The sequence below is a fragment of the Microcaecilia unicolor genome, chromosome 8 (genome assembly GCF_901765095.1).
Source record: "Microcaecilia unicolor chromosome 8, aMicUni1.1, whole genome shotgun sequence".
Lineage (NCBI taxonomy): Eukaryota > Metazoa > Chordata > Amphibia > Gymnophiona > Siphonopidae > Microcaecilia > Microcaecilia unicolor.
The window spans coordinates 70,163,130-70,180,345 of NC_044038.1; the positions used below are offsets into that span (position 1 = coordinate 70,163,130).

The following is a 17,216-nucleotide window of genomic DNA, read 5'->3' on the forward strand; positions in this document are numbered from 1 at the left end:
ACATCTGGCCATCCTGCTGTTCAGGGCATCTTTGTGAGCTTCAGTGGTATTGCCCAGGCAGAGTAGCTGCTTCACCTCGGACTTGATACTGGAACAGAGGGCAGTCCTTTCATGGTGGAAGGCTGGGGGGGGGGGGGGGGGAACGACACAATGGTGCTCAGGGGAGAGTGGCCACTTTCCGAGGGTCCCAATGAAGATTTGGTGACCCAGTTTCCAGTTGTTCCCATCGGCAGCAGATCCCAATTGTTTTACTGGGAGTGGGTCCCCAAAGTCATAAAACATGGTTATTTCCTGGAGTTTCGTTGTTCTCTAGGATGCCTTCCTCATGTCTCCCTGCAAGTCCCCTGTCAAGGCAGACGCAGTGCTTCAAACCCTGGACTGGCTTCTCGCTTTGCAAGCGTGGTTGTGGTTCCTCAGTCAGAGTATGGTTCTGGAAGGTATTCTATTTACTTTGTGGTTCCCATGAAACAGGGCTCTTTTCGACCCTTTCTGGACCTCAAGCACATGAACAGTGCATTGCAAGTCTCGTCGTTCTGCTTGAAGACCCTCCAATCTGTCAATGTGGTAGTACAGAGCGGGGAGTTCTTGACCTTGCTGAATCTGTCGGAGGCCTATCTTCACATTCCGATTTGCGCGGAACATCAGAGGTAACTTTCTTTTACTGTGCTTGGGGGATATTAACCACTTACGGGTGCTCCCTTTTGGGTTGTCTACTGCGCTGAGAACATACTCCAAGGTGATGGTTGTTGTGGCAGCCTTTCTCTGGTGGAGAGAATTCTGGTCCACCCTTACCTGGAGGGTTGATTAATTCGGGCGAAGTCCGTCGAGGAGAAGTTGGTCTTCCATATCCAGGGTGGTTCACGTGCTCCAGCAACTAAACTTTAAACTTTCTGCATCAGCCCCTGGTTTCTTCATTTTATTATAACTTCTCTTTATAAAGTTATATGCTACTGCAATAGTTTTATTTTATCTCTGGCATTTTCTCAGATTTCACTGCATTCTGATCACTTGCTAAATGAGTGTACCACAGTTAACGTACACCAGATCCTGCATTCAAGTGAGAATTAGATATAAAGTAGCACCTCCTCTCATTGTTTGTAGGACCATCTGCTCTGTGTCTAGAAACTTAATTGTTTATATTGGAAAGATTCTGCAATATAGAATCTGAAGAGAAATTTTCCTCTGTTTAAAATGAATACTTTTATTGAAGGAGAGAGGAGACTGAGGGATCAAATGGGGAGAGGGGGCAAAATAAAGTAAGGGGATTGAATGCAAGCGTCAGGGGTCAGGCCTTATGATGCCTTGTTAAGCATTCTTGAGTGAATGGTACACAAAATATTACAAATTCTGCATATTTGTTTTCCTTTATTTCACTTTAAATTACTTATTACTGGGGCAGTGATTGCTAAAACTTCCAATATTGTTTTACATTTCGTAAAAAGAAAAAAAAAATTGGGTGAGAGAATGAAGGTCGTGGGGATGAATGAGTCGGTGTGAAGGTGTGTGGTGGAGATCAGAGAGGGGAAGAAGAAAGCCAAATACCGAGGAGCTGATGGAGTAGCAGTTTAATAAAGAGGAGGAGGAAAGCTGAGTGGGGCAACTGTTTGGACAGGGAGAGCTAGATGATGAGGAATAGTGAAATGATGAACATGAGTGAGAAGGAGTGGTGAGTAGATAAAGTGAATTGATAGTGATGTAAGGGAGGGATTCAGAGGTAGAAAAGAGAGATGAAGAAAAAAATAGTTTAAAAAAAAAAAAAAAAGAAAGATTAATATCAAAAAGAGGGAAAGGACAAGTAAACTGGAAAGGAGAGCCTGGAAAAGCAGGCAATAAGAAAGCAGAAAAAATGGATTGAGACAATTTGGAGAAACAAGGAAGAACCCTCACCCCCATTATTTTCTTGTTTTCAATTTAGTAACTAGAATGTGTGTCGTATTAATCTTGTTCTTTAAAGTTTCTAGTACAGAGAGAGATACCAGGATAGGTAGTGGCAAGAGAGTGGAGAAGGAGAGAGGTAAGCACATGCATATTTGTGTGCAGGGTTTGGGGGGGGGAACAGAAGAGGGAAGGGAAGGTGTGACTGAAGAATTGAACTCCAAAAGTATGGCCCAACATAAAATAAGAGTTGATTTGCATTGCTCTAGTGCCCGCTGGAGCCTCCTTTAAAAATTGGTGTCGCATTAGCAACCCTCTTGTCCTCGGGTACGGTGACAGAATTTAAACGGTCGTTGCTGATTTATTGGTAGCAGGTTTGCAGTTTCAGAACCCTTGGGTAAATACCATCAGATCCTAATGATTTGCTACTATCTGGTTTATTAATTTTAACATAGCAGCCCTGCATATCCTTGGCCCTCACACCTGCCAGCATTGCCATGATTTCTTATAGACTTACATGCTGTAGTGGAGTCCTCTTCTTTTAGAAACTATGCATCATCTATATCTCTCTCTCTTAATGATACTTACCCTTACTTACTGTTTCTCACTGTCCATGCACCATCTGTGTTCACTTTTTCCTAACGCCTTTCTTACAGAAGGAAGATGTATACTTAAACCTGGTTTTAGACTTTGTTCCAGAGACAGTGTATCGGGTGGCCCGGCACTTCATCAAAGCCAAGAGTCCCATCCCTGTGATATATGTAAAGGTATGTTGGAGGAGATACTGGGTACAGGAAGGTGGGAATGTGAAAAGTTGAAAAAGATGAGGGGTGCAGTACATATACTGCCTTGAGACTGATGAGAACTGTGATGTTTCATTCCAGGTTGTCCTTAGTATAGTATGACTTTCATCTGACAGGATGCATCCAGGGCAGAATTACGGCATACACAAATTAGAGACCTGCCTAGGTCTGCCTTAATCTGGTCCTTGCCTTGATCATGGCCGTTGCATTGGCTCATATAAGTCAAAAGGTGACATGATCAGCACCATGAATTAGCACTCTTCCCCTTGCTACCCTGAGTCTTCAGGCCAGTATAGTGTAGTTACTTGCTGACATATGTCGGTTTCCTAGGGCAATCTGGCTTTTGGTCTGTTAGAATTTTCAACCTCCAAATACATTTACATGGTCCAATAGTGTTAAAAAGACAGACTGTGCTCCTAAATTTGTGCCCTATTTTCATCTAAAAATTCATATTGTTTAGGAGCTTTTCATCTTTTGCCTAGATTTATGAGGCTAGTGCTGAAAATCGGTGTTAAGCTCCTAACTTCTTTTCTTTGCTTTAAATTCACTCTTGTTGCCACTCACTTTTTATGTTCCTAAATTTAAGGGTTTAGTGACATTTTGAGCATAAATGTTGCCAGTTTAGGATCAGAACTCTCAAAGTTAGAAATGAGTCCTTTGAGTATCAGGTCCAGGTACTTAAAGGTGCAGAAACTGCTGGGAATTTGAAGCTGGGGAGAATGCTTGCCAAGTTCGGGGGGAGGCAAGGGATTGGGAAGATTTTGCATGCTGGGGTCTGAAGGCTGAAAGAAGGAAAGTTCTTCCTGGGGTTAAATGGGTGGGGAGTGCTTGTTGGGATTTGGAATGTATTTTAAAACTGCCATTTTAATGTGGGGGAGGAGAGGTAATAGTGTTCCCATTGTTGTTAGGGTTTAACAATATAGTTCTATTTTAATGAGGGTGTGTTAATATGCTTATTTGCCAAGGGTTAATTTCTCCCTGGATGCATCATCTTTCCCTCTATTTTGCAGGTATACATGTACCAGCTGTTCCGCAGCCTTGCTTACATCCATTCCCAGGGGGTCTGCCACAGAGACATCAAACCCCAGAATCTGCTGGTAGATCCTGACACCGCAGTGCTTAAACTATGTGACTTTGGCAGGTAGGGCATGACAAAATCAAGCCCAGGGATGTTAGGTGGGGGGGGGGGGGGGGGCAGATGGTGCTCTGGGGGAACCTCAGTATAGTGTGAATTGCTGGTAGTCTTAGTTAACAGCTCTTTCTGCTCTTAAGAACTTTTCATCTTAGTATTCATAGATGCATCATTTGGCATGCAGATCAGCAAGGTGAAGCAATGCTCTCTTAGGTCTCACGGTTCTTTGCAGCTGTCAGAGTGGTGCGGAGTCCAAGTTTGCTTGACTGACATTTCAGTCATTTTGCTGTAGTTTCCTTGAGGGTGATGCTGTGTGCTGGATTTTATGTAGTGGTTTTGAATCTGGGTAGGTTGGTGTCTAATCACATTTAAATTCTTGAAGATGAGAAAAGTAATTTGGTTTCTGTCCAATCAAATTTTTTTTAAAAATGTTCTCCCTATAGAGACTGGTTATTTGTAATTTTGATAGGCTTCCTCAGCTGGTATCTTACTAACTATGGTATCTTGGCCTATCACAGTCCACTGCCATGCAGGCCTTGAATGTCTTTCTTCTTCTTGCAGTGCAAAGCAGCTGGTGAGGGGAGAGCCCAATGTCTCTTACATTTGCTCCCGATATTACAGAGCACCAGAACTCATCTTTGGAGCCACAGATTACACCTCAAATATTGGTGAGTACCAAGGGGAAATTTCTTTGAATCACATGTCGTCTGGGTAACAGGGTCACAGCCGCAAAGGATGCTGACAGAGAATTATCCCAGGTTACCTTATCCCTTGTCATATATGAATGGGGAAATCAGCTCTTATCTTTGCAAGTGGTGGCAACTACCTTTGGATTCTGAAAGGCATTTTGAGGGAGGTTGTAACAAGGAGGATGTGTACGTGTTGGCTGTTCCCACTGTTTTTCACTAATTCAAGATTTTCTAACTTAAACTTTGACTGCTGTTTCTCTGGAAAAATCTTCTGCTTAGAGGCCAACTGAATTTCAGTTTTGGTTTTGGCTGATATCCAGGTTTGGCCATGTCGTGGTTTTGGCATTTACGTCTTAAACTGAACCCCTTCCCCTACCTCTGCCTAGCCCTGGGCCTCTGTTTTAGAAGCCTTAGTGGCCTCTTCGTAGCAGAAACATTTCTAGGTAGAGAGCTGCATGGAAGCGGGGATATCCCCTCCAGGTCCTGCGGGATCCCTGCGGAAGTGCCTTCCTTCCCTTGGGCGTAGGGTGTTCTGACACATACCTCAAGGTACCCTGGTGGTCTAGTGGCTTCTTCGGGGCAGGAAAGATCCCCACTCTTTCCTGCCTGCTGCTGCAGCCATGTTCCTCTGCACTCCATTTTTTTTAAATGGCTGCCAAGATTTCCAGTGGAAGTGTTGTGAGGTCACTGCTAGAAGTCTCAGCAGCCATTTTAAGAAAGTGGAGACAGCGAGAGGATCTGCGGCAGCGGGCAGGAAAGAGTGGGGATCTTTCCTGTCCCAAAGAGGCCACTAGACCATCAGGGTGCCTTGAGGTATGTGCTAAGGAATGCACCCAGGGCCGGAGGGGAGGTGGATGGATGGAGGCGGGATGATAAAAAGTTGAAGCCATTTAGTTGAATCTGTTTCTCCTTCGTGCAGCCGTCATCGCCGTACACTCAAAACAAAGCAAGCATACCTATGTTGTTCTTTATTGTTGGTGGCATTTTTATTTAATCTCACTTATATGTTCAAACATGCCGGCTTATACAGCATATAGATGTACACAGAGGAAGTATAATAACAGAATAACTTTTCGTATGTAGATTAGCAATTTGTTATAAATCGTAATCAGTGTGTCATTTGGAGAGGCTGGTTATAGGGACACCCTAGCACTGTTATATTCTTGCAGAGGTTATTTCTCCTAGTAAAGGGCACTAAAACAGACATAATGTTATGAGAATCAGGTGCCCAACATTCAGAGTTTATATCTATCTATTTACTTGTTTATGACATTTATATCCCACATTAAACATGAATTAGGTTGAAACCTGGGAGCATTTACATTTTTTTTCCTGTTCCTACATCAAAAGAAAAAGATGGCATGTGGGAATTTGCTCCTTTTATTTTGTGGATTGGAGCAGTATATTATAAAAATGCACTTTGCCTTTTTTATTACTACTTTTTCACAGAGAGGTATTGAATAATTAGTGAAGGGCTTCCTTCTTGCAGAAGTTTTGTCCAGCATCGTTCTAAATGTGCCAGCATTGTCCAGTTCGCACACTATTAGCCCTCAAGTTAATACAAAGTTAATTATGTTCAATAGAAAATAAATCTGTTTCCTCAGACTGCTTGCTATGTGAATATTCCATCGCTCTTTCATTATTGCTACCAAGTATTACATATTAAGGGTATTTTCTTTAAACTTTTTAAAAATCTTTTGTTAAGTACATAAGTATTGCCATACTGGGACAGACCGAAGGTCCATCAAGCCCAGCATCCTGTTTCCAACAGTGACCAATCCGGGTTACAAGTACCTGGCAAGATCCCAAAACAGTACAATACATTTTATGCTGCTTATTCTAGAAGTAAGCAGTGGATTTTCCCCAAGTCCATTTTAATAGTGGCTTATGGACTTTTCATTTAGGAAGCTAGCCAAACCTTTTTTAAACCCCGCTGAGCTAACTGCTTACATTCTCTGGCAGTGAATCCAGAATTTAATTACATGTTGAGTGAAGACATTTCTCTGATTCATTTTAAATTTACTACTTTGTAGCTTCATTGCATGCCCCCTAGTCCTAGAAATTTTGGAAAGACTAGGGGGCATGCAATGAAGCTTCAAAGTAGTGAATTTAAAATGAATCAGAGAGAATATTTTTTTCACTCAACGTGTAATTAAACTCTGGAATTCATTGCCAGAGAATGTAGTAAAAGTGGTTAGCTTAGCGGGGTTTGAAAAAGGTTTGGATGGCTTCCTAAAGGAAAAGTCCATAGACCGTTATTAAAATGGACTTGGGGAAAATTCATTGCTTATTTCTAGAATAAGCAGCATAAAATGTACTGTTTTGGGATCTTGCCAGGTACTTGTGACCTGGATTGGCCACTGTTAGAAACAGGATGCTGGGCTTGATGGACCTTCGGTCTGTCCCAGTATGGTAATACTTATGTATTTATGATCCCAGGGACCAGCAGTGGCTTTCCTCATGTCTATCTCAGTAGCAGACTATGGACATTTTCTCCGGAAACTTGTCCAAACCTTTTTTAAACCCAAACACACTAACTGCTGATACCACATCCTCTGGCAATGAGTTCCAGAGCTTAACTATAACTATTTGTTGAGTTGGATCCTCGAGGTCATTCACGAGGTCTGTGCCATAGAATTTGCCTGTTCCTTGTCAGATGTTTTTCTGGAGTCTCCCTGTCGAGCTGTGTGGAAAGTAATGCCTGTCGAGGACACTCTATGAAGGCTCTTCAGCCTTCACACGGTGGTTCTGGTTCTAAAGGACGAATTGGGTACAGGCCCCTCTTCCATCTACTTTGTAGTTCCGAAGAAGGAGGGGTCTTTCAGGCCAATTTTGGATTTGAAAGGAGTAAATCAGGCCCTCTATATTCCTTCCTTTGCTCAGTGATTTGTGGGTGTGAGGCCCAGGGAATTTCTCACTTTCTTGGATCTAATTGAGGACTACGTTCATATTCTGATCTGTCAAGGGCACCAGAGATTTCCTTCACCTTGCAGTTTTAGGATAGCATTATCAGTTGTGTGCACTCTTTTGGCCTAGCAGCAGCTCCTCACACTTTCTGCAAGGTGATGGTAATGGTGGCTGCGGCACTTCGGAAAGAGCATCTTGGTGCATCCGTGTCTCGACGATTAGCTGACAAAAACCTTTCAGGAGAGCAGCAGATTCACGCCCCAAGTAGTGCAGTTCTTATAGTCGTTGGACTGTGTAGGCAATTGGCCCAAGAGTCATCTGGATCCCTCTCAGACCTTGGAATATTTGGGAGTGAGATTCAACACCTTGATGGACAAGGTGTTTCTCCCGGAACAAGAATCCAGAAGTTGCAGGGCCAGTTACGATCTCTCCTTCAGGCCAATGCCCGATGACAAGAGATGATCTTCAGGTACTGGGCTCCATGGCAGCGAGTCTGGAAGTGGTATCATAGGCCAGAGCACATATGAGACTGGTTCAAGAGGCCCTTTTCTCCAGGTGGTCCCCCCAGTCTCATCCATTGGAGACCATTCTACCGCTGGGAGTCTAGTAAAGCACAGCCTGGGATGTTGGTTGGATGTTCAAAATTTGTCCAGTGGGATAAATCTGGAAGTGCCGCAGTAGACGGCAGTAGGTGATAATGGATGCCAGTCTCCAAAGTTGGAGAGCCCATTGCCTGGGCTGAGTAGTGGCAGGCCTGTGATCTGTGAGGAGGCGAGCTGGTTGATGAACAGACTGGAGACAAGGGTGATCCACCTTGTATTACAATCCTTCTGGGATTTGCTCAGTGGGAGAGCAGCCCGGGTCCTGTTGGCAATGCTACGGTGGTTGCCTATGTCAACTGACAAGAAGGCATAAAAAGTTGTCTGGTGGCACTGGAACAGCACTCGTGACCTGGGTGAGATGTCATTTGGAAGATTTGTAAACTGGGTATGTATCAGGAGTAGACAATGTACAAGTGGATTTTCTTAGCAGGGATGTTCTAGATACAAGGTAATGGAGTCTTAAGTCAGAGTGCTTTTGCTTCTCATTGTGAACAAATGGGAATTACTGCCTTTTGAAATGCCAAAGTCCTCCTCTTCTTCAGCCAGCATCGGAATTGTTGAGCGGAGGATGTTGACATGTTGGTGCAGACATGGCCTTCTCAGTGTCTTCTCTGTGTTTTTGCCATGGCTACTCATAGTGTAGAAATATACTGTCACTTGCTCTCAGTGAAATACAGGCCAATGGCTTAGGCTAAGAGCTAGGCCTCTTAAAATCAAAAATCATCTCTGATACAAAATACATTTCACTGCAGCACAAAGCTGACGTGAGTTCCCAGAGAGCTGGTAAGGGAGGGGGCATTTGCTTTTGTCAACAATCCTGGGACTGGCACCTGCGAGAAGTCATGAGCAAGATGTTATGGCTAATGCAAGTGAGTAGTGGGTCAGGTGCAAGTAGAGGGGGGGGAGCTGAGGAGGGCAAAATGACCTGTGAAGTCATTTCTTTGCAGATGTTGTCCTAAACATAATTTGTTTATACTTAGGGCTTGAGAACATGTGAAGTCATTCTTATCAACCGATAAGGGCCAAGAGCTCTGGTGAGAAAGCTAGGGTCCATTGAAATGAATAGGGTCAAAATGGTATAAAAAGGGGAGTCTGAAGGGTATTAGATCAGAAGAAGAGAGAAGACTCCAGACGGCTGTAGAAGTGTCATGAAGTGCTGTTCTACCATATGAATACCTGGTTGCCTGTACTGCCTTTGGGTGAGATGCTGATCCTAATAAACTATCTATATATATAAAAGGCACCACTGAAGCCTCCAGCCGGAAGTGTGAAGCGCCAGAGATATCCGGTTTCCCCATGAGTGAAGGAAAACAGCACAGCAGGAAATCCCACGAAACTGTGAAGGACTCAGAGGGGGGAAGGGAGAGAGATGCCCTCACTCTGTAACAAAAACACAGAACACCAGGAAACAACACTGAAGGACTGGACTCGGAGGGGGGAGGGGGGAGGGACAGAGGGCAGAGGGCAGGGACGCACACACTCCCACATGCACACTCTGAAGAAAACCTTGCTAGCCCCCGTTTCATTTGCATCAGAAACGGGGTTTTTTTTTTACTAGTCTTATTATTTTCAATGGAAAGCAATGGAAGTAAAACCCGGCTGGCTCAATCCGTCCTCCTTTTTCTGGAGCCATATGGTAACCCTATATATACTGAATACTGGGTTTCTTTCTAATTAGGGAACCTGCTACCGCCCAGACTGTGTAAAACTGTCATGAGCAGACACAAGGTTGGGGTAATTAAGTATTTAGAGGGGAACATGCAATCCTTTTCAGGATAATAGAAAGCCCATGGCTTCCGCTGCCCAACAGAGGTGGCAGTCCTAATTATATTCAATAGGCAGGATCTTTCAGAGGATAGAGGGCCATGAAGGTCGGGAGGTTTAGGTGGTTCCGGATTGGCCAAGCAATCTATATGTATAGCAATCTAGTGTGTTTGATAGTGGACATGCCTCTTCCTCTTTTTTTTTTTTTTTGTCGGAGGACCTGTTGAAGCAAGGCCCTGTTTGCATGGTAGATCCAGCTCCATTGTGTCTTATGGCTTGGTTCTTGAGAGGGGGTATTCTGGCAAAGTGAATTTTACCCTTTTACACTGGGAAGAATTCTACTTCTCTAGCGTATGTACAGGTATGGTAGATTTTTGAGGGTGGGTGTGATAACAGACAAATCTCTCCCTTGAAGTCTTTGCTGCCTCAGATTCTAGAATTCTTGCAGGACAGTTTGGACAAAGGTCTGGCTTTGGCTTCTCTGACGGTACAGGTTGCAGCTATTGTGTGCTATCGACCTTTGATCAGAGGCAAGAGCTTGGCTTCCCATCAGGAGGATGCCCATTTTCTTTGGGGTGTGTGGCTTATCCCCCTCTTTGCCTGTCTGTTCCTCCTTGGGATCTTAATCTCATCTTGTCCATTTTAGTCTCTGCTCCCTTTGATCCTCTAGCAGATTGTTTTCTTAAAGATCTTATGTTGAAGATGGTTTTCCTAGTTACTATCACCTTAGTTTGTCAAATTTCTGAGTTGTATGCCACCTTCTTACAGTTTTCGGCGGAGGGAATGATGTTAAAACCAGTTCCTTCCTTTCTTCCTAAGGTGGTGTCTGAATTCCATATTAATCAGTGTCTTTGCCGGTTCTGGGGGAGATTGAAAACTGGGTGGAGCAGAAGCAGTTGTATTGGCTGGGTGTTCGTCGGGCCTTAACTATGTATTTGGAGAAGGCTTGAGAGTTTTGTCATTCCGACTGCCTTTTTTTTGCGTTTCGGAGGTCATAGGAAAGGAGAGGTAGCTTCCCAAAGCCTCTGCTTGATGGATCAAGGAGGCGGTGATGGCAGTTTATCTTCTCAAAGGAGAGGCCTGTTCCCTCGTTTCTGAATGCTCATTCCTCTGGAGGCCAGGTGGCTTCTTGGGCAGAGCATTCTCTAGTTCCTCCTCTTCACATTTGTAGGACTGCAGTGCAGTCTTTATTACGTACCTTTGCTTGCCAATATTGAATGGATGTGCAAGCTTGACAAGAGGCAGTTTTCAGATTGTGACTGTTAGAGGTAGGACTTCAGCTGCTTTGGTACTTCCCAAAGTGTCTGGAGGGACACTTAAGAAGGAGAAATTAAATCTTACCTGCTAATTTGCTGTCCTTTAGTTCCTCCAGACCAGCACAGATCCCACCCTTTTCAGCTGTAATATTTCTTCATGTTCATAGGTGGTGGTATTCTTTCATCTTTTTTATTTTTTTTTCTCTTTTGGGGCTGCAAGGTATTGCTTGATTTGCTCTTTCAGCTGTTTTGGACTGTGGATAGCCTGGGGGCAGTTTGGCTATAAAACAAAACAGGGATAGCTTATAGCTTTTCTGGTGGTCATGTTTTTCATTGACCAAAGGGCAGCAGCAGGAGTGCTACAGCCTGATTTAGAACTCACACTGAGAGGGACAGGTACAAGGATTTTTTTCCTCTGTGGATCTGCTTGACTATTTGGGGACTGGCTTTCAAGCACAGCCCACATAGGTTAACTTGATAATCAGTGCTCCACAGTCCCCATCTGCTGGTAGGAGTTCATAACCCATCAGTCTGTGCCAGTTTGTGGGGACTAAAGGAAAGCAAGTTACCAGGTAAGACCTAATTTCTCCTTGTATAGCAATTGTAACTAACTTAAGCTCAGATCTTGAAAGGCGAGTAATTCAGTTAAAATAAAAATAAATAAGGGAAAGGGAAATGGGACTTGATATACCGCCTTTCTGAGGTTTTTGCAACTACATTCAAAGCAGTTTGCATATATTCAGGTGCTTATTTTGTACCAGGGGCAATGGAAGGTTAAGTGACTTGCCCAGAGTCACAAGGAGCTACAGTGGGAATCGAACTCAGTTCCCCAGGATCAAAGTCCACTGCACTAACCACTAGGCTACTCCTCCGACATCTTTGTGTGTGAAAAAGGTCTCAGGGATGGAGATACCTGTTGTCAATCACAAAGAGCAGTACTAGCTAGAAGAATGCCAACAAAAATCAAGCAAACTGCTTGAGTGGTGAGTTACCTAGGTTAGGGAGGGACTTCTGTTTGGTTTCAAGATAGTAGTAATGCATGTGAATGAGGTAGATCTGCCTATACTAAATTCCAGTATATAATGCATATTTACTAATGGTATTCTAAAAACCAAATGAGTTAGGTGTACCTCTGACAAGTTTGGGAATTATGAATCTGGCTGGTTGGGTACTGTTGGAAGGAACCTTCTGCCAGACTCCCATAGACAGAGAATAGTAGGGGTCAGTTGCAAAGTTGGTAAATGCTGTTTCCTTAGCGTCCCTCCGGACCGGACCAGGATTGGACTGTTGGGTTGTGCCCGCCTACCAGCAGGTGGAGACTGAGAAAAACTCTGACTCTAGAGAGCCAATAGGAGCCCTGGCCATGTGACCTTAGCCTCAGTATTTTCTCAGTCTCTCAGCAGGTAGGAAGTGAGCCCATTAGTCTCTCTCTCTTTTTCTCTATAAGACTAGACTTTGAGCCCGTAAAAACGGGCTATTATAGGAAGGGGGGGGTTGAAAGGCCCGCCCCCACCGCCGAGTTCGCCGCTGCCCCTCCCCCTCCGAGTTCGCGCCCCCCCACCGAGCCGTCACCACCCACCTTCCACCCGGCCGGGCCCTCGCTCCGCTATTGAAACAGCGAGGGTCCGGGAACGCAGCACTGAGCTCTGCTGAGCTGCCGACGTCGGCCTTCGTTCTTCTTCTCTGCCTGTCCCGCCCTCGTGTGACGTAACGTCGTCGAGGGCGGGACAGAGGCAAAGAAGAAGAAGGAAGGGCGATATCGGCAGCTCAGCAGAGCTCAGTGCTGCGTTCCCGGACCCTCGCTGTTTCAATAGTGGAGCGAGGGCCCGACCGGGTAGAAGGTGGGTGGCGGCGGCGACTCGGGTGGGGGGAGCGTTAGACGGCGGTGTCCCTCCCTCAGCAATGCGCAGTACAGACCCTCTGTGTTACGCCCCCCGTCATCACGTATTGACGTGGGGGCGGGGCAGAGAAGGTCTCTACTGCGCATTTGCGAGTGAGTACGGTCACTCACCGTTTATATGTTTGATGATATTACAGATATATTTATAATACTTCTGTGCCTGGAATCGTAATTAGAGGCTTGACAGGGTTTCTTTTCTTTCTTTGACAGCCTCTGGGGTGTTAAACTCGGGTGTCTGGAGTCCACCCCCCTTCCTCCCCATCTCCCTGGCTTAGCAGGGAAGGGCCGTCCCTTTCTCTGGAAAGGTGTACCGTCTTTGGGAGAGGTAGCCACTTTTAATAGTCAGCTGTTTTTAAAGAATTAAATCAAGTAAAAGAAAATTAAAAGAATTAATTCAATTGAAAGGAATTTAAAGGAAGTAGTTTTTGCTTTCCCCAGGCGTATAACGAGCAGGTAGCTCTTCTGTCTTATTCTGTTTGAAGAGTCTTTATTTTCTTTTCTGGCGGAGCTATTTAAAAAAAAAAAAAAAAAAAAAGTGATAAGTCAGCGTCTGTGACTTTAATTGGCGGTTTTTTGTTATCTGAATTATTTTTCCTCTGCTATCCGGCGTTGTTAGCGGCGGTAGTTGTAAAAAAAAAAAAGAGGCGCGAACTGTTAAGCGCGTGCTCGCTCTTGGACGGGTCTGTATAGCTTGGGAGCTGTATTGACGGTTCCTGTTCGGGCCAGAGGCTAAACCATGTTTTGTGCGGCATCGGAGGCTATCTGTTTTTCGGCGGCACAGATTTCCTGCTTCTTCGTCGGTCCGGTCAGTGGTTTTCTCCCCCGAACTTTATTCTTCTCATTTTGGTGCGCTTGGCCGCCATTGTTTTGCTTGCAGCTGCAATTTCCCTTGATGCGGCAGCGTTTTTCTGCTTTTACTGTGTTTGGCTGTTTGTGCAATGGAAAGGAGATATTGTTTCTCTGGTAGTTGGGGCAATTGGTAGTATATTTGCCCCGAAATTAATTTTTACATGTATTTTTCAAGCTATTAAAAAAAAAAAAAGAAATGCTACGATGCGAATGGCGCTCATTTTGTTTTTCCCTCTGTTTTTTCTCCGTCGGGGACTTTTTGGTTGCTAGCAATGTTGTGAATTAAAGTGCAGCTCAGTTGGAGATTTCTTTGTTCTTGGCAAGACTCCGATTCAAAGTGCAGCTCAGTTGGGAATACTCTGTTTTTGACAATGGGGCGAATTAAATTGTATCTTAGCTCCAAAATAACCATTTTCCTATTCCTTTCCCTGCTATTGTCTAGCGCAGTTTTTATGGGGGTCCAGTGTACGTCACTCTGTGTCTTTCTCATTTCCTGGTGAATAGGACTACATTTTCTAATAGTCAATTGATTAGTACTTTACAAATCTGGCCATAATATCTTAGTTCCTTTCAAGCATTTCCCTTCATGGCTATGATGTTATACAGTGTTTTTAAGAACTTAACAAACATTTTCTATGGCATAGGCTATCTGGTTCAGGTGCCATGTGGATAGAACTACATTGCTGGATAGTCTATTGTTTGGTACTTTACAATGCTGGATATAAGATCTTAATTCCTTTCAGGAAATTTTCCTCCGTGGCTATGTTCTTATACAGTGTTTTAAGATCTTAACAAACGTTCTCTAGAGCGTAGGCTGTATGGTTCAGATGCCATGTGCAATGAAATACATTGTCTGATACTCAATTGTTGCGTACTTTGCAATTCTGGACATAAGGTCTTACTTCCTTTCAGCAATTTTCTTTCATGGCTATGCTTTCTCTTTGGCATAGCAGATGACAGCTGCATAGGCTACATGGTTCAGATGGTTCTCATATTCTAGGAGACTCAGTCCTGTCTACCGAGCACCCAGTTTTCTCAGCTGCTTTAGAAGGCATGTTTTATTCACGTCTTCTCTACTTTCCAACTGTCTTGGAGTTTCTCATGTGTTATCTTAGTTTTCTTCTAGGACTTACAAGATATATGTCCACTTAGGGAGTAAAGTTATCCGGTCAATTTGCATTTTCTCCCACTTAAGGATATTGGGAGGTCCTCATGCCATCTACTTGTATTTTTGTTTCCTCTATCTATTCAGCCTGGGCACATGGTAAACATTCTGGTTTTGTCCAGTATGACCATCCATAATATCTGCTATCCCTTTCTCTTCCTTACAGATTTTAGGGTCTTGTTTCAAGCTTTCTTGACGTCAGGTACAGTCTTGTCTCCTGTGGCACAAATTCACCACCTTTTCCGTAATAGGTATTTTCCAAGTCTATTCCTTTTCATTTTATTCTTCCTCTCTCCAGAGTTTTTTTCTCTTGGAAGGAGATTCACTCATTTTCTGTGCATTTTTTGCCATAAGGGCATAAGTGTTGCCATAATGGGAAAGGCCAAGAGTCCCCATCCAGGATGGGTTTTCAGATGGGGTCAATCCAGATTGCAAATACCACATTCATATCTCGTGAGTGTGCGTCTGTTCATCTCTGTACATCTCAGTGAGGAAGGAGGCATGACATGATACAAGGTTTGGGGAGAGCCGGTAAAATTAAAGGCCAGTGTGTCTCAGTCCACGCTCAACATATGGTGATCCTTTCATTTTCATTCTATACGTCCTCACTCCAGACCTTCCTTTCAATTGGAAGGGGATTCTTTCACTTCCTGTGCATTTTTGCTATTAGTATATGAGTATTGTCATACGGGGAAAGTCTAAGAGTCCATTAAGCCCAGCATCCTGTCCTCAGTTGTGGTCAATCCAGGTTGCAAGTACCACATTCATTTCTTATGGGTGTGGGTCGGTACATCTTAGTACATCTCAGTATAGGAGGAGTAATGTCCACGATACGAGGATGATGAGAAGGTCCTCATTACAAGTTTTCTTGCCCTGCTCTTCGGTCTCACGTCGGCTCCGCGCACTTTTTTCTTAAGTTATGGTCGTAGTAGCAGCGGCGCTCATGAAACAACGTCTCCTCGTTTTTATCCTTTCCTAGATGTCTGGTTCATTACAGACAGTCTTATTGGCAGAGTTGTCAGGTCAAGCAACGGGTGGTGCATTTCGGGCACACTCTAGGTTACGGGGTGCATGTAGCCAAGTCTCTCATTTGATCTCTCTTTTGAGCTCTTGTGTGATCTCATTAGATTTCGTAGCTTGTCTCTATTTTTTCTCTCTTTGTTTAGTCAAGTTGGCACAGACTGTTTTTGTCTTCTCTACAAGCGTCCCACTTTCTGTTTTCTCTGGATGTTCTTGGGCCTTCGGCCATTACCTTGCTCTATTTTGCAGAGTAAAATTTTACTTTCTAGCTCCCAAGAAGGAATTTTTTCTTCATTCTCTTTGGAGTCTCGATAGTCTTTTTTGGCAGCTTTTCACTCCGTCAATTTCGTGACCATTGAAAAAAAAACAAAAAAACTTCTGGGAGTTCTCAATGGATAGTACCTTAAGGGGAGGTCCCAGTTCTAGAACTAGTTCTTTTCACTCTGACCTTCCATGTGCCTCGCTTACTCTCTTGCTAAAAAGACTTGTCAGCGGCAGAGATAGATGCCTTCTCGTATCCAGATATTTATCTCGGATGGAATTCCCTCCGCTCAGTTGGCCTCTGTATTCTCACTAGTGCAGCACTTGGGTCTGGTGGTTGAGATTGAGCATTGTTCCTGCAAGTATGCCGGGAGCATATACACAGTGAGCAGTTTTTTTGATGGCTGCATCTGTGAAAATATATATGTATATTTATAGTTCTACTACATAAGTACATATTTAATTCCATACTGGGAAAAGCTCAAAGGTCCTATCGAGCCCACCTTTCGGTCCACAGCCAATCCAGACCATGAGCACCTGGCTAGATTCCTAAACGTACAAACATTCTATACATGTTATTCCTGGAACTGTGTAGTGTTTTATATGTATCTAACAGATGAAAGGTACTAACAAGTGTCTACTGTTGATTTATTCCCGTTTTCACTAATTGGGGTCTACGACAAGAGTCTCAGGTGATCTGCTTACAGAGGCAACAGCTACAGATGATTCTTTCTCTCTCATTTGAATTGCGCTCTGAGATATGTTTTCTTCATGTTGGGTAACTGCAGCGGCTGTCAGTTTATTTGGACCTTCAGTCTAGTTTGCAGCAGGGATTTAGGTACTTTCTTCTTCTGCATAGTATTTAACTGCATTCTTGTTTTTACCTATTTAGCTTCTAGTGATCAGGTACTTTCTCACTGACAGGCTTTACATACTTCCAATCTGTTGCTAGGTCAGCAATAGTCTACGATATCTGGAGTATTGTACTTCAGG

At 43.9% G+C, this 17,216-nt stretch overlaps 1 protein-coding gene across 2 annotated transcripts in view; it reads left to right on the plus strand.

Moving 5' to 3' along the window:
* Positions 1-17,216, plus strand: part of GSK3A (glycogen synthase kinase 3 alpha) — a 113,283-nt gene that overhangs the window by 46,189 nt on the left and 49,878 nt on the right. For both annotated transcript variants that reach the window (XM_030211894.1, XM_030211893.1), the window contains exons 4-6: positions 2,532-2,642; positions 3,689-3,819; positions 4,372-4,478. In XM_030211894.1, coding sequence (XP_030067754.1) covers positions 2,532-2,642; positions 3,689-3,819; positions 4,372-4,478 — 349 coding nt within the window. The remainder of the gene's footprint in view (positions 1-2,531; positions 2,643-3,688; positions 3,820-4,371; positions 4,479-17,216) is intronic.